Source organism: Xyrauchen texanus, chromosome 9 (genome assembly GCF_025860055.1).
Source record: "Xyrauchen texanus isolate HMW12.3.18 chromosome 9, RBS_HiC_50CHRs, whole genome shotgun sequence".
Lineage (NCBI taxonomy): Eukaryota > Metazoa > Chordata > Actinopteri > Cypriniformes > Catostomidae > Xyrauchen > Xyrauchen texanus.
In genome coordinates, this window is record NC_068284.1 from 9,544,314 (window position 1) to 9,568,445 (window position 24,132).

The window sequence follows — 24,132 nt, forward strand, 5'->3', positions numbered from 1 at the left end:
ACATGTCTGTTTCACAAATTTAAGGCATTTTTGGCTTTCACAAAATTTTACAATTCTATACAGTCACAAAGTACCATGACAAAGTCAAATTAAACAAAAACAAAAATTACAAATGGTAAGAAAACATTCTGAAATACAAAAAAGCAAAATGTACATGAAATAATCTTATCTTTGGTGAATATATTATGTGGATAATTTATACTGAATATTTACATAATTACATTTGATCAAAATTAGTAAAACTAGCGGCAATTTATTCAAAGGTATCAAAATTACATTGTACATTGCAAATTATTGTGCAAAGAATTTACTCTTGATATTTAATTGAAAATACACCATTAAAATCATATCACTGAGCAAGTCAATATTCACTTGAAAATGACTAAAAATATTTTCTTTCACTACATATAAAAACTATTTACATGATCTGAGGATATTTTATCAGTTGCAGTATCACCACCATAAACCTTCATCACACACACACACACACACACACACACACACACACACACACACACACACACACACACACACACACAGAGTAAATAAACTACGAACATTTTTTGCAATTAATGTATTCATAAAACAGTCTCTGTGTGTGGGGCTGATGGGTAAAAGTATAGGCAAATGGTTGATCATTTTGGTTGCTAACACAAAGTTTGCAGATGAACAGCAGTAATAAAAGAACTCAAGTTCAAACCCAATTTAGCTCCAAGTTACTCAAGGGAACTGTTATATACAGTTTTGTAATCTGCTTAGGTCAAAGAGCATCTGCTTAATTGCAAGGTTGATATTTCTCAAATTATACATGCTTGTGACATATTTCAGAACGTTTTTCAAGAAAGAAGTGCTTTAATAGCATCAGCTGACTGCTTACAGGTCAGGAATTACAATATCATCTCCATCACATAACCTTCCTTTTAATAATATCCTCACATAACCTCTTGTACAGCTGGCATTTTGGCACCCAACCCCCACCCCCCAAATATGAATCTTTTATGTTAAATCCATTCTGCTATAAACCATCTATGGTACAGTGTTGCCATTTGCGAGAAAAAAAAACATAAAATGTTTCATTGTTGGTATTAAAAGGGCAATTAATATTAGATTTTTTACAGTGTCACCCATACAGTCCAATCACATGCTGAAGTGCTCCTCAAAGTGCATATTAATCACATTTCTGTACTTTTCTTTTAAACATCACATTTCTGTTTTTTTTTTTATCTTTAAAAAGTGAAATAGATTGTGAGAGATCAGCCAAGCTTGGTTCCACTCTCCACTCAACGATCACTCTCCCCGGATGACTAATCACACACACCTGTTCACTATTAGCAACCTCATCAACACGCACTATAAATCACTCACCATAACGTATCGGTTACCTAACGTAACCTCGGTTCTCTCTAGATGAGGGAACGAGTATTGCGTAAGCTAGCTTACGCTACGGGAAAGATTCATCTTTTCTGAGATATTGAAGCCAAAAAATTATCCTTAATTTTTGTATCCATTGTCAACGCAGTGCGGCAGCTGCAGACCTTGAGCGGGCTAGCTAGCGAGCTCATAGGTTGCTCTGTGGCAACTGCTGCAGCCTATAGACGAGCTTGGGCGAACTCGCATCCAATGAGAGGCGTCCGCGCTCTACTGCATCAAAGCCCGCCAAAATGGGCGTGACTACAGTGCATATAAGCGTAGTTCGTGAGGCTGGAACCCTGGTTTTCATTGACTGAAGCGAAAAGTCGCTCGTGGCGCGAAGCACGGCCGGCTACGCAATACTCCTTCCCTCATCTAGAGAGAACCGAGGTTACGTTAGGTAACCGATACGTTCTCTTACGAGAGGTTCTCTCGTATTGCGTAAGCTAGCTTACGCTCACGGGAACCCATTGTCAACGCCGTCGCGCCAAGCATCCACTGTATGAGCCCCAGGGAATTAAGGGGGACCCGGGGAGCCCTTATGAGTGGGGAAATAATATTTGGCCGGCAAGAATGCGGGTCATTGATTGTGTAATACATAAGCACATAGTGGGAAGGGAACGACAGAGCGGCGGTGCCGGTCTGTGTGGAATGTGTCCCATCAGTGCAGCTCACCAGGGGAGCTGTAGCGTATTAAACCGCTAGTAGTTTTGCCTGCAGAGCGGGCACTTCCATATTGTAAAATCTGACAAAGGTGGAGGGGAAGTCCATCCCGCTGCCACACATATGTCGTGAATGGAAATCCCGCTGGACCATGCCCACGAGGATGCCATGCCTCTATTGGAGTGAGCCCTAATGCCCAACGGGCATGGCAGGTCTTTTGACGCCGTATGCAGCAGCAATAGCGTCCACTATCCATCTAGATAGTGTCTGTTTCGAGGCGGCGAGACCTTTGGTGCGCCCTCGAACGAAACGAAAGCTGCTCAGAGCGCCTGAAAGCAGCGGAGCGCGCAGTATACAATCTCAGTGCTCTGACCAGGCAAAGGAGATTGGCGTCGCGTCAGCTATCGGATGCTGGCAGCGCCGATAGGGAAATGACCTGTGCTCTGAAAGGAGTACCGATCACCTTGGGAACATAGCCGTGTCTAGGCTTTAAAATGACCTTGGAGTCACTTGGTCCAAACTCAAGACACGCAGCTGACAGACAGCGCGTGAAGGTCTCCCACACATTTGACTGATGACAGGGCAGTCAGAAAAACGGTTTTGAGTGAAAGGTATTTCAAATCCACGGATTGAAGTGGTTTGAAAGGGGGCTTTCATAGTTTCGAGAACTATAGAAAGATCCCAGATAGGAACCGATGGGGGCACGGGGGTTCATCCTTCTAGCTCCCTGAGGAAGCCGGATGACCAGCTCGCTTTTACCCCATGACTGGCCGTGCAGGGTTCAGCTAACGCCGCAACGGCCGCCACATACACTTTGAGCGTGGATGGGGATCTGCCCTTATCCAGCAGCTCTTGTAGAAATACGAGCAGCTACGTACACCCCACATGTCCGCGGGTCCAGGTCTCTGTCGGTGCACCATTTTGAGAACACAGACCATTTTGACGCATAGAGTCTTCTCATGGAAGGGGCTCTAGCGTGTATGATGGTGTTTATTACTCCTTCTGGCAGAGCGACGGGTAGTCGTTGATCACCCACGCATGCAGCCCAGCTCTGGGTGGGGATGCCAGATTGTGCCGCGAGCTTGAGAGAGGAGATCTGCTCTCACTGGGATGGGCCACGGCGCTGTCAGTGACAGCTGCGTAAGCTCCGGGAACCATGTCTGATTCTCCCAACGCGGGCTATGAGGAGCACCGAGTGACGCTGCTTCCTGATCCTCTGCATTACCTGTGGCAATAGCGAGACGGGAGGGAAGGCGTAAAGCGGGCGCCTGGGCTAGTCCTGGGCCAGCGCGTCCTCGCTCGAGAAAAATATTGGGCAGTGAGAGTTCTCTTTGGACGCTAAAGAGGTCTATCTCTGCTCTGCCGAATAGGTGCCATAACGCCTGGACTGTGTGAGCGTGCAGGGACCATTCCCCTGGGGGAATATTGTCTCTGGACAGTCTGTCCGGGCCGCCGCTCAGGTGGCCTGGCACGTGCGTCGCCCTCAGCGAGCGCAGGTGGCACTGGGACCAACTCAGTATGCGTTTCGTCAGATGGAAGAGGTTCCTGGATCTGACACCGCCCTGACGGTTTAGGTAGGATACCACAGATCTGTTGTCCGAACGGACCAGGACGTGGTGACCCTGAATGACCGGGAGAAAGCGACGCAGCCGCACTCGACCGCTATCATTTCCAGACAATTTATGTGAAGGAGCTTTTCCTGAACTGACCATAGGCCGAAAACCGGAGAGCCCTCGCAGACCGCTCCCAACCCGTGATGGACGCTGCCTGTCGAGATGACTTTTCGGCGAGATACAGCTCCCATTGTCACTCCCCGCTGATACCATTCGGCCACTGTCCAGGGCTGCAGAGCTGATATACAGGTCTGAGTCACCTTGATGGGCTGGCGGCCTGTGGCCCAAGCCCGGCGAGACGCCGGTGTTTAGCCAATGCTGAAGCGGGCGATGTGCAGTAAACCCAGCTGAAGTACTGCTGCGGCTGAGGCCATGTAACCTAGCACTCTCTGGAATTTCTTCAGAGGCGTGAGGCTGTTCATCTGAAAAGATGCGGCTAGTCGCTGAACACGGCGCGTGCGCTGTGTAGATAAGCGAGCCGCCATTGCCACGGAGTCTAGTTCTATTCCCAGGAAGGAAATGGTCTGACTGGGCTGTAGTGAGCTCTTGGTCCAATTGACTACAAGACCCAAACTGTTCAGATGGCTGAGGAGAACTGCTCTGTGAGACAGAAGCTCCATATGTGACTGAGCCATAATCAGCCAGTCGTCCAAATAGTTCAGAATTCGCAAACCCTGACTCCACAGGGGTGCGAAGCGCCGCATCCATGCACTTCGTGAAAGTACGGGTGCTAAGGACAGGCCGAACGGAAGGACAGTGTATTGATAAACCTGGCCGTCGGCTGAATCTCAAGAATGGCCTGTGACGGGATTTATCTGAATCTGAAAGTATGCATCTTTCAGATCGAGAGAAATAAACCAGTCCCCTGGCGCATCATGCGCGAGGAGTTTCCTGATTGTAAGCATTTTGAACGGTCTTTTGCAAGCACCTTGTTCAAAACCCTGAGATCTAATATGGGTCTGAGGCCGCCGTCTTTCTTGGGAACAAGAAAATAACGGCTGTAAAGCCCCGACTCAGCTCAGAGAGGGTGGCACTTTTTCTATGGCCCTTTTGCACAGAAGGCTTGCTATTTCTGAACGAAGCATGCACGCTGCTTCCGTGTTCACAGTGGTTTCGAGCCGTGCTCTGAATCGAGGAGGGCGGCGATCGAACTGTAGCAAATAGCCCTGTTGTATTGTGCTTAACACCCACTTGGATATCCCTGGAATAGCTTCCCACGCTTTGAAGCGTAACGCTAGAGGGTGAATGGCCAATTCGCTCTGATTGCCGCACACAGAGCTGAACAAAATGTGTGAGCTGCGTTTAGTGTGTTCATGCATGATTGCTCGCAGACAGCATGAACAGGCTGTTTTGTGAGTGACTTCCGATTGGAATGAATGGGGAAAGAGTCACATCTGTTACGTGATGCGCAAGCATAGTCATGGGCACGGGACTTACACACAGAGGAATGGTTGCTGGCCGTGTAACAGAGCCGGCAGAGAATGGGCGCACAAGACGCATTTGTGGGCGTCTTCATTGACTCTGACGCTCGAGCGGTTCAGTAATCGCTTTATGTGAGCGTGCTCTGGTGGGGACACGAGACATGCAGTGCTTGTGTGCAGAAGTGAACACTGGATTGTGGGCACATTTTCTACACATAGGTCTGGTCGTGTGACAGAGCGGGCAGAGAATGGGCGCCACGACGCATTTGTGGGCGCCTTCATTGACTCTGACGCTCGAGCGGTTCAGTAACCGCTTTATGACAGCGTGCTCTGATAGGGGCACGGGATGTGTTATGCTTGTGTGTAGGGGCGAACACTGGGTTGTGGGCACTTTTTCTACACATAAGACATGTTTGCTCTTTACAAGATTTATTTGGGTCGCCGTGAAAACGGCGTTTGAGTGCAGGCAAGCAGGCAGTGTCACCGGCTTGTTGGCTGCTAAATTCACCACTGTAGTAGCCTGAGAGAAGGGGACTGACAGGGGGCAATGCTTTGACGGTGGTCCGTCCGCGGCGGGACTGAGCCGTCGTTTGTTCAACAAAGTTAGGAAGACTTCGGTTGCTCTGGTTTCAGCGTTACCTTAAATCGAGGCCCACGGGGGGGCGGCGGTCTGCAGCGGCTGTCTGAGCGCGATCGAGGGCGGCCGCCCTGTCGACGCTGAGAAGTCTGAGTTTGTTGAACTGGGCGCTGTGAAGAGGCTCGTGCAGGAGGCTGATCACGTGAGCGGCCTGCAGAGGAGCTAGCGCGACGCGGCAGGAAGAGGTTCATGGCTTGGGTGGCTTTCTGGACTTCTGAGAATCGGTCAACAATGCCACTCACCGTGGAGCCGAAGAGACCGGTCGGAGAGAGCGGTGCATTGAGGAATGTGGAGCGCTCTGCTTCTCCCATGTCGGCTAGTGTTAGCCATAAGTGTCTGTCGGTCACAGTCAGCGAGGCCATGCACTTCCCTAGAGCTTGGGCTGCAGCTTTGGTAGCGCGAAGGGCGAGGTCTGTCACGCTTCGTAGATCAGTAACAGCCTCTGGGTGCCTGCCTTTCTCATCCCACTCCCGAAGAAGGTCTGCTTGTAGGATCTGTAAAACGGCCATTGAGTGCAGAGCAGATGCGGCTTGGCCGGCGGCAGAATAGGCGCGGCCAACATAGGCGGAAGTCGCTCTGCAGGCCTTAGACGGGAGCACAGGCTTGGAACGCCATCTCGCGGAGGGCGGACAAAGGTGTGCTGCTACCGAGTCCTCGACCGGGGGGATGGAGGAGTAGCCTCTCTCAGTGGCGCCGTCCACTGACGCGAGAGAGGTGGAGACGTGGGAACGGGTCCTGGCTGAAAAAGGAGCGTTCCACGACTGTGCAAGCTCCGTATGTAATTCCGGCAGGAAGGGAGCGGCCCGGGCCGCGGGTGTAGAGCGGCGATGGCTTTGAAGAAAGCAGCCGTCGAGTCTGTTGGGTGCCTGCTCAGGGGGTGGTGACCACTCGAGCCCGAGGCGGTCGACGGCCTGTGTGAGGAGGCGTGTTAACTCCTCTTCGACTCCGGTGCGGGTCCTGCTGGATTCCTGGGCCGAGGAGGAGGCTTGGGAGCCTGACCACTCCTCGCTGTCCGAAGCCATGATGGAACAGCGGCCCTTATCCTCCGCCTCATCATCCGAGATGGCAGCAGTGCGCTCGCTAGCTAGCCCGCTCAAGGTCTGCAGCTGCCGCACTGCGTTGACAATGGATACAAAAATGAAGGATAATATTTTGGCTTCAATATCTCAGAAAAGATGAATCTTTCCCGTAGCGTAAGCTAGCTTACGCAATACGAGAGAACCTCTCGTAAGAGAACCCCAGTTCAGCGTCAAGCCTCCAACAGGAACAGACCTCTCTTCTTCGACTTCTGAGCCCCTGAAGCATCCCGATTGCTGAAAAACGTAACGTTTACTCCCCTGAAAACCTCTAACCCTTGTGTCCTCATTCTGTTGTTCTCCAGGACTCCTGTTCGTACCCCTACCATCTGCTCTCCAGTATCCCTCCGATTCGCCAGTTAGTCTTCCGAACCTGGTTGCTAAGACTGCTTCTGAAAGAGAGGATTGATATCACTAAGCTGTTACTACCCGATGCCCATATTCCCGAAGTGTTTGTGCTTACCTGTTGCCTGCCCTGCACCGAGTGATCTTCACAGCATCTGCACCTGAACTTACTATATACTCACCTAACACTCTTGCCACTGAAAATAAAGCTGTGTTTGGATTCACTTACCTCTGCCTCCGTGCTTATATCCTGACATAGATGTTCACAGATTACAGTAAAGGAATATTCAGTGCTCAATACAAGTAAAGTTCAAGCCACAGAATTTGTTGCATAACGCTGATTACCACAAAATAATAATATCAACAAATACATAAATAAATGATAAAACAAAACAAGACAAAAACAAACAAATAGAAGAAAAAAAAACTTAAATATTTGGCATTTTTTTTTTGGAGGGTTTAAAGGCACAAATGTGAAGCTTATAATTTTATAAAATGCACATATTATTAGACCTGTAAAGTTAAAATATGTATTTTTACAGTACTTTTAAGGTTTTAGGGTTGGTTGACATTAAAGTGTCATGGCAACAAATATTTACACAGAAAAGGTTAGTAAGAGAATTTATCACACTAAAATCAAATAAAAACTCATATTGTTTATGTCATGTGGTTATACTTTTAAACATTTACAGAATGCCCCCCATTCACTTCCATTGTAGTCCAAATCCACTGTAACCCTGATTTAGCTTTTTTTTTTTTTTTTTTTTTAATGAAAATGAGGGGCAAGTCGAATTATTCTTCTGTAATCAACATTATGCCACAAGATGTGTTGATTGAACTTCTGATGGACCCGGAATATTCCTTTAACTTTATCTCACAGTAAACTGAGAAAATAATTGAATTGACCATATTGGACTCTGAACCTGGATTTGCTTAAATGCATTTTGGGGATTTGTATAGCTACTGGAGTCATTTATATTATTGCAGTTATTTATTTATTTGGACATTTTTTAATAATATAATTGTATTTGTAAAGTAACAATATTATGAATTATGTCTCATGATTTTCAAAGAAATGTACACAGCTATAGTACCTAAAACATTGGAGTGAAGAGAGAGAGATAGAGAGAGAGAGCGAGCGAGAGAGAGAGAGAGAGAGAGAGAGAGAGAGAGAGAGAGAGAGAGAGAGAATTCCAAATCATATTTTTTAGGAGTTAATTTTTAAATGTAGTTATTATTTTATTTATATTTTTACATTATTGAGATTTCACTGCTCTTTATAAAGAATGATCGGAAATCATAACATAAATCGAGATCATATTAATCCATTAAACACTGTCAATTTTATGCAAAGTAAAATAAGTTTTGGATTTAGTACAAAGGCGTTTATTTGATTTTTCAAAGATGTTTTATTTATAATACCATGTACACAATCAGTCTCGTAGTAAAATGGGTCTTTTTGTACATGAACATTTCTAGCTGCCTTTATATTTAACGAATGAAATTCTTTAAATGCTGGTTACCGGTTAATAGCTGCATAATTTGTTTCTGAAATGTCTACCAAATTTTCAGAATTATGAAACTTGTTGTTACCTGAAATAATTTGGCTTTTAGTGGGCTCTTTTTAGTTTCTCTTTTTGACAAGCGTGTGCTTTGATTCTGAAGATCATCATTTGCCTAACTGCATGTTGTTAATGAAGCCTTCCGTGACATGCAGACGCTTTGACAACTACTGTATACTGTATAGCCTACATGCATTTAATCCAGATACAATGGAATATATTAGAGGTAAAAGGTTCATAATAATCTCAATTGTTTTCAAATCTCTAAGAGTCGTAATTAAAATCAAATTATCCATAATGTTTTCTTTCTTTTTTACTATTATTTAGGCCCTACTTTGTAATAATGTTTGGTTTCATATGGCTTATTACAGCTAAAAACCCAAAAGCAATGGATGAAAGAGCTTCCTTCTATTTTACCCCACTGTTGGTGAATATATAAGTATAATGTCCACCCCCATATAATGGGTACCATAGAGGGTCTTTGATCTTTGACCCTAGCTAATTTCACTTCTTATCTATCAGCGTCCCAAATTTGATTTATGATCTGATTTGATCATGCCACTACACTGTGAATAGCTTCACACGAAGGGGCATCCAACTTCCATTTCTCCAGTTATAATGATGACTTAAGCCTGTGCTGCTGGGCACAATCACACAAGGGGAATTTGTCACACATTGACATGAAGAAACTAGTTCCACAGAGGCCAGACAGAGTTCACGTGCAGTAAAACCGGCTGCAGCAGGACCGTACAGCTTTAAACAGCAGCACAGACAGATCTGAGCAACGGAGAGATTAGGAAAATAACAGCATGTGCCCTCATCCATCGACACAAACAGATGTGTCTGAAGAATACAACTGGGCTTATTGTACATTGGAAGCAAAAACAGATTAGCAACTGCATTTGAGCTAATTGACAGGGGCAGAAATGATTTGTGGGTTGGATATTCCTGATTGTACATTGCAACACCAGTGTGGTTGCATGGTTTTAAATGGTTCATATACTAATCCATTTGAATCTATTCAGTTATAGACTGGAGGCAGGTGGTTTTAAGAGGTAGCAAGTGATAAAGTTAAATAATAAATAAATAAAATGGTATGTTTGTGTTAAAAAACATTCTAGTGATCATCTGATTTTTAAGAGGCATGTTTTGCCTCATGTCTCAAGAATCAGTGATATGCTGAATGAGGGAGGAAAATCGCAAAGTAAAAGGATCATTTTACAATTCATAAAAACTTTTTCTTTTTTTCTTATTTCTTTCCTACAACCCTTCAATTCAGGCCCCACTGTCAAAATTTCACTGACAGATTCAATTCACAGGAAATTGGATGACACAGACTGTCAGAAAGGTAAACAATCTGTTGGTCTCTCGCGCCACCGCGCTGCACGCTTGCAGTCCATCTTTGTGGCTGAATTAGGATGAGGATAAGCAATCCTGGAAAGGTCAGATAGCCGTGGTCTGTTTTATGCTGTGAAAGCTGATGCGGGTGGGGGAGGTGGGGATGGACATCGCCCGTGCCACCCGAACTCTCAGAGCGTGATTATCTTGCCAGCGATGCCAGCGCTTTCTTGCTGCAGAACGCACCTGCGAAGAAAAAAACATGCATTACTTTATAGTATTGCATGGGAAAATTTACTCTTCTCAATTAAAAATGTAATAAAATGTTACATGCAAATTTCTGTGTGCGGGATAATTAACTAAATCTGGCATAATTTGTTGTATGCCACAACTAGACACATTTTGTGCACTGATTGTGGTAATAATCTAATGAATTCTGCAGAATGGATATATGATATATGGTAAAACATACCGTACCACACTCTTATTTGTGAAGCAGACCTGTGAAAACTATTTACATTTTACTTTCCATTTAAAAAACCCAAACAAACAAACAAAAAACATTGATTTAGACTGCATTCACAATGCAATTATAACTATGGTGTCCTAATTAAAGGCATGTTTTTGAGACGCGGCATATTCTGAAAACCCCTTTTGTGTCCCACACCAAACAAAGTAATAAACAAATGATTCTGTTATTTTTAAACGATGACAGAAGTTGTCAGCCCGGTCTCATGAAATTTACATGAGCATTGCAACGTATTTGCAAAACTGAAATAATGTGCTTCATAACACATTTGGCTGCACTTATCAAGTGAAATGTCCAGCAGGGGGCACCAAACCAAAACGAAATGAGGTTGTAATTAGACAAGGTTTTTAAGGTGAATTTTAGATGGAGGTTTTAATAAAATGGACCTCCCTAACCTAAAACTTTACCCTAAACTTAACCAATAGTGTCCGAAAAGATAAATGAGAGTGTAAAAACAGACATCCTTACCCTTAACCAACACCTAAAATGCAGATGAGAAATGAAAAGCCCATTTTCTGAAGCAACCACGTCAATTCATGTCACGTGTCTGCTTGAGTTCTGGTTTTGAACCGCGGTCCTCCGAGTCCAAAGTCCAACGCTCTATGAAGTGCGCTACCACAGAAGCTTATCATATTGGAATAAGTGTGTATATGTAGGTGGGTCTGTAATGCAAGCGTTAAAATGTATAATTTTTAACAAGTTGAATTCGGCACCTGAATTTGAACAAAATTAAGCAATTTTAATTTCAAATTAAGTAAATGCATCAACTGCATTAAATAAATTTGATGGCATTGAACATTTTATTAATCTTATTGATTATACAGGTGAAGCCAGAGGTTTATATACACCGGAGCCGAATACATTTAAACTCAGTTTTTCACAATTCAAGAAATTTCATTGTAGAAAAAATTCCCTGTCATAGGTCAGTTAGGATCACTACTTTTTTTTAAGACCGTGAAATGTCAGTATAATAGTAGACATTTTTATTTCAGCTTTTATTTCTTTCATCACATTCCCAGTGGGTCACAAGTTCACATACACTTTGTTAGTATTTGGTAGCATTGCCTTTAAATAGTTTAACTTGGGTCAAAACATTTTGGGTAGCCTTCCACAAGCTTCTCACAATAAGTTGATGGAATTTTGGCCCATTCCTCCAGACAGAACTGGTGTAACTGAGTCAGGTTTGTAGGCCTCATTGCACACACACGCTTTTTCAGTTCTGCCCACAAAGTTTCTATTTTCTATTTCTATATTGGCCACTCCAATACCTCGACTTTGTTGTCCTTGTTGCTTCAATATTTCCAAACAATTTTCCTTCCTTGTAATATCATCTATTTTGTGAAGTGCACCAGTCCCTCCTGCAGCAAAGCACCCCCACAACATGATGCTGCCACCCGCATGCTTCATGGTTGGGATGTGTTCTTCAACTTGCAAGCCTCACCTTTTTTCCTCCAAACTTAATGATTGTCAAAACAGTTACATTTTTGTTTCATCAGACCAGAGGACATTTCTCCAAAAAGTACGATAACTGTCCCCATGTGCACTTGCAAACTGTAGTCTGGCTTTTTTATGATGGTTTTGGAGCAGTGGATTCTTAATTGCTGAGCAGCTTTTCAGGTTATGTCGATATAGGACTCGTTTTACTGTGGATATAGATACTTGTCTACCTGTATCTTCACAAGGTCCTTTGCTGTTGTTCTGGGATTGATTTGCACTTTTCACACTAAACTACATTCATCTCTAGGAGACAGAATGCATCTCCTTCCTGAGTGGAATGATGGTTTTCCCATAATGTCAAGCAAAGTGTCACTGAGTTTGAAGGTAGGCCTTAAAATACATATACAGGAACACCTCCAATTAACTCCAATTATCCTATCAGAAGCTAACTGTTTAACTGGAACAATTATCTTGTGTCATGCACAAAGTAGATGTCCTAAACGACTTGCCAAAGCTATAGTTGAAATCTGTGGAGTGGTTAAAAAAATTAGTTTCAACCTAAGTGTATGTAAACTTCTGACTTCAACTGCAAATACAATGAATGTACTTGATTATTTCCATGAATTCAACATTCGTGGATTGAGTTAGGATTTGTAAACATTTGTATGTCTCTAAGGTGTTTTATATGTAAAATGATTGACGTTTTACAGTAGATGCTGTCAATACATCAGTATTGCACATTTCAGTGTCTCTGCAAATGTAAGCAAATGTACGTTTGCTAGAACCACACTTCATGAAAGAATACATAAGAATTCTCAAGAGATCACAAAGCACCAGGGCAATCAGCAACAACACCCCATTATGCCAACAACTATTGGAAAGCACCACTCATATTCCCTTCAATAAATGTAAACATCTAGTTTAAACAATCATAAAATTAATCCTTTCTATTTGTTTGCTATAATCAATATCTTCAGAAGCTATAATAATAGCTAATAACAGCTATAATAGCTCACTGTGAGGAACATACACAAATGTAAGTATTTATTGAATGATCTACGTCTTCATCCACCATAGCAGCTGTAAAAATCCTGCATTTATTAACATTTTCAAAGAATTGCCAGCATGTGTCTCATATACGATTGCGTAATGTATTTGTTTGACAAACTAATTACAGCGGCTTTACGGAGTGGATATGGCTTAAACAATTTAAATGTCACTTTCTAACTCACACAAAGCTATTGTATGCCATCAGAGGGCACGTTGAATGCAACACATTGTCAACTGGAATACATTGTACTGTTTTTTTGAAATTTTTGGGGATAAAATCTGCCTGATACTTTTTTAAATACTGTTAAGAAATGGTAAGAGTTAGGTTTAGAGGTAAACCTCTAAAATATTTTAAAACAGTATATTTTAAATAATCTGTCTGTTATGTTTTTGCCCAATATTTAAAGATGAGATGATGCATTCCGTATTGAATCAATATGGGTATTTTTGTTAACAGGTTTGCAAAACCTCAAATAAATGTATAGAAAATAAAACCTCCTAACGACTTCCGTAGATGACGATCAATATTTTGGTTAAAAACCTTCTTTTGACTGACCGTTTTTGGAAAAAGAACAAAAAATGACTTAATTTTCAGACTATTCAAGAAAAAAACAAAAACACCTAGGGGCTTGGAGACCTAATTTAGCAACAGAACTAATCTTAATTCCTAAATAAAGAAAATCCATTTGCCTTTTAAAAACAACAATCTAAAAGGAAAATGTAATTTTGAAATTCTGAAGCACTCTGTTTATATGTGAACGAGTTGTCTACATTAGTACAAAAATTTGTATTAGTATTGCCTCACAATAGTCTCAATCTACATTCCAGTAAAACATTTGAAAAGGAAAGAGGTAGAGCAATATGGACCTGACTAAGAAGAGATTTTTAGCTATCAAAAAAAGCTTATAGCAAATGCTGATAAAAAGGGTGAAGAGCTCAAAAAGAGAGCTATAAAAAGAACCGGATCAGCTTATTGAAGGCCCTTCATTTTAAGCCAGTCTTCATTTACCCAGTCAGGCATAAGAGAAGGTTGTTTCCTCCATCTTCATTGTGATGTCATAGTTTGTGGGTTTACTACACTGCTAAGGGTCACAGTTGGTGGTGACATGATTTGACATGAAGGTCTAGATATTTGGTAAGATGAACGCAATGACTAAGCCATCTTATACTAATGAATATTTCCATCCTGCCCGGGGTCATAACAAAAACTCAAAGGATTTGCCTTCAGACAGATTGGATATGAAGAGAGGCAATCATTGCTGCAGAATATATATATAATTAGCTCATAGGTAAAGCTTCATCAACATTTCCTGAGGCAAGAAAAACGTTTTATATACATATTTCATAAATATCATGATTTACAATTATATATTCACAACTACTGTGTTTATTCTTATTTACAGGGCTCCAGACTAAAACGATTTCTACCAAGCCATTGGCTCCTGTAAGGAAAAGTTTTTATTACATATTTATATTTAATTTAAAACTTTATCATTTTAAATGGTAACTAATTAGTCAGTTTATAGTAAAAAAAATATATATATACAGTATATAGCCTTATGTCAGCTCGAACCATTCTGGCCATTCTCTGTTGACACTGGATGTTTTTTGTTCCCCTTCTGTCGCTCTCTCCACGTTGTGTCAGAGAAGCGACACTAGGGGTCTCTCTTGAGTGCCGATATTCACCTCTGGACTATGAAAAAAGGCCAATGAGAGTTGGCAACCAGTATTTGCATGTCCCGCCCCCGGACATACGGGTATTTAAGCGGCGCAAATACAGGAGTTCATTCAGAAAATTTCTTCAGAGCCGATGGTCGTGTCTGCAACTGCTGCGTGTACACACCGAGTTCCTGCTATCCCTCTGCTGCATGCTGTTGGATTCTACGGCGCACAACAGCGGCTTTCTCCTGGGCTGTGCATTCCTGCCCCTGGGCGCATCGACAGTGCAGATTAAAAAAGCTCTCACGAGTTTTTTTCACAAAAGAGTGATTTTTATTAAAAGAGTAAATTTCACTTAAAGAGCAAAACACAGCGGCGTTGAACGTCCTTTTAAGGACGCGTCTTTATAAAGATGCTTTTCCGCCCTGTGTTGTTCCTGGATGCGGTAGAGTGCTCTCCGCTTCCGACGGCCACAGGCGTTGTCTCGTGTGTCTGGGTAGCGATCACACCGAGGCTGCGTTTGTGGATGGTTCATGTTCTCACTGTGAGAACATGACCATGACAACGTTGCGGTCGCGGCTTGCTTACAAACGTGAGCAAGCCACTCCAGTTGCCCCCCGTGTTGCTCCTTCTTCCCACGGGATTGAGGACGATGCGGCTGGCGATGGAGGCAATTTGGGGATGGCAGCGAGTGCAGCTCCGCCGGGTACGCCCTCTCGGACCACCCGCACCCCAGCACGCTCGTTGATTCCCGTCCGTGCTCGAGGCAGTGGCGACTCGCCTCACAGCCAGTCTGCCGACCCTCTTGCGATGGAAGCAGATGAGCTCGCCGCGGCATCGGAGGGCGTGTTATCTGATGCTGAGGACTCCCCTGGGCTGCCGCTTTCGGGCCTGCACGCCCAGGCTGAGGCCGACGCACAGATGACCGACATGCTTGGGTCAACAGCCAACAGCGTGGGCTTGGATTGGAACCCTCCATCCTCCCCACAACCATCACGGCTGGACGACTGGTTCCTGGGGTCTGGGCGCCGCTCACAGCCTCGCCCCCCCCCCGGGTCCCGTTTTTCCCGGAAGTGCATAACGAGCTGACGTATTCGTGGAGAGCACCCCTCTCCACTCGTCACACCGCCACAGGCTCGTCTGCCCTCGCACCCTCGACGGCGGAGCGCGCCATGGGTACGAGGCGATTCCCCAGGTGGATAGGGCGGTTGCGATCCATCTATGCCCCGGAACCCCTACCACCTGGCGAGGTCGCCCCGTACTCCCTTCCCGGACGTAGAGCAACCTCCTCGCAGACAGCGAAGGCCTACAGCGCCACCGGACGTGCTGCTTCCGCCCTGCATGCCATGGCTCTCCTGCAGGTCCACCAAGCCAAGGCACTACGCGACATGCACGGGGTGGCCCGGATCCCGACACGCTGCAGGAACTGCGCTCAGCGACCGACCTCGCCCTGAGAGCGACGAAGGTCACAGCGCAAGTGCTCGGGCAGGCGATGGCCACGCTAGTGGTCCAGGAACGTCAACTGTGGCTGAACATGGTCGAGATGCGTGAAGCCGACAAGACTCGCTTCCTCAACACCCCTGTCTCCCAGTTCGGCATCTTCGGCGACACCGTCGAGGACTTTGCTCAGCAGTTCTCCACGGTAAAGAAGCAGACGGAGGCCATCTCTCACATCATGCCATGCCGCAAGCCTGCCGCCACGGCCCATGCCCCGTCTGCTCGCCGAGGGCGTCCTCCCGCAGCCAGAAGGCAAGCTCCTCCTCCGCCTCAACCCGGGCCCAGCTCTCAGCCCCAGCGTCAAGCAAACCACGGGAAGCGCACGCCCCCTGTCTCACGGACCCCCTCGAGGACCCGGAAGGCTCCCAGGCGCTCCTGAGACAACGCACCCAGAGCCCAAGACGTTAGCTCCAGAGGTGGTAAGACCGCTCCGTCCCCCGGTGGAGGGCCGGGAGGAGAATCCTTTGTTTTTTTATTTGCTGCACCCCCTAACAAGGGCTGCGGTACCCAATTTCTCAATAAAAGAGCTATTTCCTTTGTCTCTGGGACACATGGCCCGCAAATGCCGTTCTCACGGCACTCTGCTTTCAGGCCTCAACAGTCCCGGCTCCATGGACGCGGTGTCCCCGCCTTCCATGCCACGACTGTTCCCCGGCCGGCCGGTTCAGACGAGTCCAGAGGACGCCAGTCAGACCTCCTCCTCAGTCACGAACCCGCCCCTGCCGGATGCGCGGAACAAGGTAAGTGCTTTGAGTTTATTCTCAGCACCAGAGCCTCGGGATGCCACGTTGCCTCCCGACGCCGCGTTACCTGTTCCGCACCGCTGCGAAGCCCCGCCGGGTACGTCCAAAAAACTCGTCCCCTTGGTGCCCCTAGCACGGAGTTTAGAGGCGTGGCTTTCACTGCCCAACCCGTCACGCTGGCTGCACCGGACCATTCGACTCGGTTACGCAATTCAGTTTGCCAGGTCTCCACCCCCCTTCGTGGGCGTACATTTTTCCGCAGTACAAGGCCAACATGCCCATTCCCTGCGTGAAGAAATCGCCTCCCTTCTATTAAAGGACGCGATAGAGCCTGTCCCTCCAACCGAAACGAAGAAGGGTTTCTACAGCCCTTACTTCGTTGTACCCAAGAAAGGCGGTGGCTTACGACCGATCTTGGACCTGCGAGTTTTCAATCGGACCTTGTCCAAACTCCCGTTCAAAATGCTCACCCAGAAACCCAGATCTGGCGTCCGGCATCTAGATTGGTTCGCAGCGGTAGACTTGAAGGACGCGTACTTCCACGTCTAAATTCGCCCACGACATCGACCCTTCCTAAGGTTCGCGTTCGACGGCCAGGCGTATCAGTACAAAGTCCTCCCCTTCGGCCTGTCTCTGTCCCCTCGCATCTTCACGAAAATCGCAGAGGCAGCTCTTGCCCTGCTCCGAGAAGCCGGCATACGCATACTCAATTACCTCGACGACTGGCTCATACTGGCCCACTCCCAAGAGTTACTATGCGCACACAGAGACCAGGTGCTCAGCCACCTCAGCCGTTTGGGGCTTCAGGTCAACTGGGAAAAGAGCAAGCTCTCCCCGGTCCAGAGCATCTCTTTTCTCGGTCTGGAGTTAGACTCAGTCCCAATGACAGCACGTCTCTCCAATGAGCGTGCTCAGTCAGTGCTGAAATGCCTCACTTCCTTCAAGCCAGGTGCCGTGGTCCCGCTAAAACGTTTCCAACAGCTCCTGGGGCATATGGCATCCTCCGCGGCGGCCGCGATGCTGGGGTTGATGCATATGAGACCACTTCAGCACTGGCTCCGGACTCGAGTCCCGAGACGAGCATGGCGCCACGGCACGCACAACGTAAAAGTTACCTCTGCCTGCCACCAAACCTTCAAACCCTGGACAGACCTCTGCTTTCTGAGGGCAGGAGTACCCTTGCAGCAGGTGTCCCAACGCGTTCTGGTCACAACCGATGCCTCCAAATTGGGTTGGGGTGCCGTATGCAACGGGCGCGCAGCCGCAGGCCGGTGGAACCGAGGCCTGCTGTGCTGGCACATCAACTGCCTAGAGCTGCTGGCTGTTTTTCTGGCCCTGCAGAAGTTTCTCCCGTTAATTCGGAACAAACACATCCTAGTCAGTACAGACAGCACCACGGTCGTAGCCTACATAAACCGCCAAGGCGGAGTACACTCCCTCCACATGTCACAGCTCGCCCGTCGTCTCCTCCTTTGGAGTCAGCAGCGACTCAAGTCACTGCGCGCCACTCACATCCCCGGCAACCTCAATGTGATAGCGGACGCGCTGTCAAGACAAAGCTTGCCTGGCGGAAAGTGGAGGCTCCACCCCCAGTCGGTCCAGCTGATTTGGGACCGGTTCGGCAAGGCTCAGGTAGACCTGTTTGCCTCCCAAGAAATCTCCCAATGCCTGCTCTGGTATGCCCGGACAGAGGCTCCCCTCGGGGCAGATGCGTTGGCACACAGCTGGCCGGCGGGGCTGCGCAAGTATGCATTTCCCCCAGTGAGACTTCTTGCACAGGTGCTATGCAAGGTCAGGGAGGACGAGGAGCAAGTCATTCTGGTAGCCCCTTACTGGCCCACCCGGACTTGGTTTTTGGACCTCACGCTCCTCACGACAGCCCCTCCCTGGTGAATTCCCCTGAGGAAGGACCTTCTTTCTCAGGGACGGGGCACGCTCTGGCACCCGCACCCAGACCTCTGGAACCTCCACGTCTGGCCCTTGGACGGGATGCGGAAGATCTAGCCGGCCTACCACCGACCGTCATAGATACAATCAATCAAGCCAGAGCCCCCTCTACCAGGCATCTCTACGCTCTAAAGTGGCGTCTGTTCACGGACTGGTGTTCTTCCCGAGCCGAAGACCCGCAGAAGTGCGCAGTTAGGTCAGTGCTCGTGTTTCTTCAGGAGAGGCTGGAGAGGAGGCTTTCCCCCTCCACCCTCAAGGTGTATGTCCCGGGAGGAGGCAGACCCAGCCCTTTCACTGCTGTGTCCAGTACGTGCTTTACGTATTTATCTGGACCGCACACAGAGCACCAGATGCTCTGAGCAGCTCTTCATCTGCTTTGGGGGACAGCAGAAAGGGAACGCTGTCTCCAAGCAGAGACTCGCCCACTGGGTTGTCGACGCCATTTCCCTGGCTTATCACACCCAGGCCGTGCCCCCCCCCCTCTGGTGAGCGGACTCCCGTGTTTCCCTTAGGCAGTCATGGCTGCCTCGGTTGCTGTGCTGTATGTTCCCCCCTCTATGAGGCCGGATCCACCACCGCACCAACTTTTCCACATAGGCCCTAAGCAGGCCTCTGATGGTTTTGCCACTTAAACTTGCCTCCCCTCTCGGGTAGGCGTGGCCTCCGCAGGGTCTTCTCCGCCCTGAATAAGGGCTAAGACCCCCTTCCCTCAATGCGTGTAAGGGCCCTGGCCTTAGTTGCTCTATGCGAGAAACATAGAGAGAAAAGAGGCCCGGCCAGGCTTGACCCGTTCCCAGGTTGGCGGCCAGCACCTTGTTCCCCCTCCAGGGTAGCGATAAGGAATCCTGATGGCTTAAACGGGGCATTGGGGAAGAGTGCGTGCAGCCTGATACAGTTGGTCGTCCTGCACGTAAGAATATCTGCTCGCTCCTGTATCAGCAGTTCACGCACTACGGCTCAGCGCATGGCACTTTTATAAGTGGACCCCTAGTGTCAGCTTCTCTGACACAGCGTGGAGAGAGCGACAGAAGAGGAACGTCTAGGTTACGTATGTAACCCCGTTCCCCGATGGAGGAGCGAGGCGTTGTGTCTCCCCTGCCACGTCGCTGAGCCGAGCCACTGTTGTGGCCGGACCATTTCCGGCTCCTCAGAAAAATCCTGAATGAACTCCCGTATTTGCGCTGCTTAAATACCCGTATGTCCAGGGGCGGGACATGCAAATACTGGTTGCCAACTCTCATTGGCCTTTTTTCATAGTCCAGAGGTGAATATCGGCGCTCAAGAGAGACCCCTAGTGTCGCTTCTCTGACACAACGTCTCGTTCCCTCCATCGGGGAACGGGGGTTACATACGTAACCTAGACGTTTTTGGCACCATTCTGAGTAAATTCTAGAGCCTGTTGTGCTTGAAAATCCCAGAAGATCAGCAGTTACAGAAATACTCAAACCAGCCTGTCTGGCACCATCAATCATGCCACGGTTCACTAAAATTACTTAAATAAAAATTTTCCCTATTTTGATGGTTGGCTGGAACATTAACTGAAGCTCCTGACCCGCATCTGTATGATTTTATGCCCTGCACTGCTGCCTAGAACCGCACCAATAAATAGGTGTAAAGGTGTTCCTAATAATGTGCTTGGTGAGTTTATATAGTTTATATAAAAAAAATGTTGACTGTCAAAAATGCATATTTAGGGTGCATCAAAATAAAAAACAATACTGGGCCTGGGTAGCTCCAGTGGTAAAGACACTGGCTACCACCCCTGGAGTTAATTTGCTAGTTTGAATCCCAGGGCATGTTGAGTGACTCCAGCCAGGTCTCCTAAGTAACCAAATTGGCCTGGTTGCTAGGGAGGGTAGAGTCACATGGGGTAACCTCCTCGTGGTCACTATAATGTGGTTTGTTCTCGATGGGGCGCACGGAGAGTTGAGCATGGGTGCAGTGGGGGATGGTGTGAAGCCTCCACACGCGCTATGTCTCCATGGCAACATAGTGTGTGGGTTGACGGTCTCATACACGGAGGCAGCTGAGATTTGTCACAACGCGACCACTTAAGAGGGTTAAGAGGACTTAAAAGCGTATTGGGATTTGGGCATTCCAAATTGGATGAAAAGGGGCAACGCCCCCCCCTCCCCCTCCCCCAAAAGGGATGACGTAAGCTCGGTAAGGTCACGCATCACATGGAGGAGGAGGCAAGAAGCGCGTCATTGTTTACAAGAGAAGGAGCGCTGTACAAAAGTTGAATTGTCTTTGCTGTAGATTTGTATTTGTATAAGTGTATTGTTCAAAATGTTCATTTTTTTGTGTGTGTATCCTGGATGCTTCAACCTTCCGAAACCCCAATGAAAATGCTCAATCGGATTGAGATCTGGGGAATATGGAGGTCAGGTCAACACCTTGATCTCTTCATCATGTTCCTCAAACTATTAACAAACAATGTGTGCAGTGTGGCAGGGCACATTATCCTGCTGAAAGAGACCACTGCAATCAGGGAATACAGTTGCCATGAAGGGGTGAACCTGGACTGAAACAATGTTTAGATAGTTGGCACATGTCAAATTGACATCCACATGAATGGCCAGACCCAGGGTTTCCCAGCATAACATGGCAGAGAATCACATTCCCTCTTCCGGCTTGTCATCTTCTCACAGTGCATCCCAGTGCTATCACTTCCCCAGGTAAACTGTACACATGTACACGGCCTTGATTTAAAAGAAAACAGGTGACCTTCTTCCACTACTCCAAGGTCCAGTTCTGACTCTCACGTGCTCAGTGTAGGCGCTTTTGATGGTGTACAGGGGTAATCACGGGCACTCCGGCTGGTCTGCGGCTATGTAGCCCCATATGCAGCAGGGTGCAATGCACTGTGTGTTGTGAGACATTCCTCCTGTAACCATCATTACAATTTTCTGTGACTTGTGCCACAGTAAACTATCTATCGGTTCGGACCAGAACTGATTTAAAAGAAAACAGGACTCATCGGACCAGGTGACCTTCTTCTACTACTTCAAGGTCCAGTTCTAACTCTCACATGCCCAGTGTAGGTGCTTTTGATGGTGTACAGGGGTCATCAAGGGGACTCCGGCTGGTCTGCAGCTATGTAGCCCCATATGCACTCCGGCTGGTCTGCGGCTATGTAGCCCCATATGCTGCAGGGTGCAATGCACTGTGTATTGTGACACATTCCCCCCGTAACCATCATTACAATTTTCTGTGACTTGTGCCACAGTAAATTATATATCGGTTCGGACCAGACGGGATGCCCTCGAACATCGATGAGCCTTGGGCGCCCAACACCCTGTGGCCGATTTGTGGTTTGTCCCCTCCTTGGATCACTGTTGGTAGGTACTCACCACTGCTGACCAGGAGGGCCCCACAAGCCTTGCCATTTCTGAGATGCTCCCACCCAGTCTTCTGGCCACAACATTATGGCCTTGTGAAAGTCGCTCAGGTCTTTACTCCTGCACATTTCTCCTGCATTTAACACATTGACTACGAGAACTGATTGTTTGCTTATCATCTAATCTACCTAGACCTTGACATGTGACCTCTTTAGGAGATGATCAACATTATTCGCTTCACCTGCGAAAGGTCATAGTGTTTTAGACAGGCCCTAAGAGGTCATTTGTAGTCACTATGTCAGCGACATATATGTAATTTGAGTTTGGATGTAGAGATCCTGCATTAAACTGATCTTGTATAAAAGATAGTATCTTATTGGGTCCTCACGCTGGGAGGAACACCAATCAGCAAACATTCACCAAACAAAATGCATACAGCTGCCTCATTGAGGTGGCCCTGGCATGTAGAATAGTGCTTTACACCTGACTGAAAACCCTGTTGTGTCAGATGAGCCGGATTCAGAAGACAGACATGCAGTCTCCACGGCTCTGGCCAAGGATACCAGATTGTTCCTTGGCTTGCGAGAGTAGATCTGACGTCAAAGGAAATTCCCATTGGGGAGCATCTAGCAGCTCTACCACATCTGGGACCAGTGGCTGTTGTGTTATTTGGTGCAACTAGTATCACTGTTTCCTTAACTTCCTGTATCTTGGACAATACTATATGTACCAAGTTGATAACAGAAACACATATTGAATTTCACTGGCCATCTGTGAGCCAAGGCATCCTAGCCTGGTGGGGGCAGATGTCAACCATCTGATTGAGAGTGGAGTCTCCATTCCCCTTTCCTGTTGCATCCTGGTGCTAGAGTAAACCTGCTTTACTGTTCAGGTGTTTGGGGACATGCTTCAAACGTAGGAGACATGACTTTCTCCAGAGTAGAATGTGGCTTGCCAGGTTAATTGTTGGACACATTGACCTTCACTGGCACTGATGCAGCAGAAGGGTTCTCCCGGGCTTGAATCCTTGTCAAGTGTAGGATGTGTAGCCTCATGCATCTGCAACGAGGCCCCCATGCCACATCTACCTTTTAACTTAATTGGATTATTATGATGCATGCATAAACATAAAGTGCATTTCAAAATCAAAATATATTAAACTTCGAAAGCTGTACAGCACTATAGAAAGAATAACCTTGCTATTACAATTAATACGAGAAGGGATGTTGTAATGAGGCTGGAGCGTTTTAATCATAAGTGAAATTTCAGATTTGCATTAACGGAGTAAGGAAACATATCTTTGGCAATGAACATACCAAGAGCTTTAGTTTTTGTTTTACGTAGGTCTGTCCGAGTGCCTGCTAAAAAATGGAAGGAAGTGTGTGCAGTTTTGGGCTCACCTGCTCTTCTCTGCATGCTGTGCGCTATTTATACCAAAGTGATGTCGTTGTAAATGGCAGTCATTTTTTATGTATTTCCATGAGCTTATGGCACTCACGTTGAGCAATGTCTGAAAACAGTGACTATTTGGTAAATGTTTTTTGACCATCGCTGTTATAAATGACTGTAAATCGAAAATGTTTACAGACAGACCTCCATAATGAAGGGGGCTTCTCTGTCTGTGGTGTATCTTCTCCACTTGCCATTTTTAACTACACACCAACGCATGCAGAACTGTGATGTCATTAACTGATTTAACATACGAACAGTTAATTGGACAGCTACACTCTGTAGAAAGTTGACACACATGAGTCACAGGTGGAGTTTATCCATCTACAAAGTCATACAGGTGCATTAGTCAAGTAACAGTGCCTGTCTATTTGACACTGTGTTTTCTCTACCAAACCAGATGCTCCAGATTGTT

General features: G+C 46.7%; 2 protein-coding genes across 3 annotated transcripts in view; one reads left to right on the plus strand and one right to left on the minus strand.

The window, feature by feature from the left end:
* The window catches only part of LOC127649790 (myosin light chain 1, cardiac muscle-like), a 40,861-nt gene extending 33,059 nt beyond the window's left edge, over nt 1–7,802 (plus strand). Inside the window, exon 7 of the mRNA XM_052135029.1 lies at nt 7,126–7,802. The gene's annotated coding sequence lies outside the window, so the exon portion shown is untranslated. The remainder of the gene's footprint in view (nt 1–7,125) is intronic.
* Nucleotides 7,803–7,912: 110 nt separating this feature from the next.
* Nucleotides 7,913–24,132, minus strand: part of LOC127649788 (corticotropin-releasing factor receptor 2-like) — a 118,049-nt gene continuing 101,829 nt past the window's right edge. For both annotated transcript variants that reach the window (XM_052135022.1, XM_052135021.1), the window contains one exon: nt 7,913–10,311. In XM_052135022.1, coding sequence (XP_051990982.1) covers nt 10,171–10,311 — 141 coding nt within the window. In that variant the 3' untranslated portion in view covers nt 7,913–10,170. The remainder of the gene's footprint in view (nt 10,312–24,132) is intronic.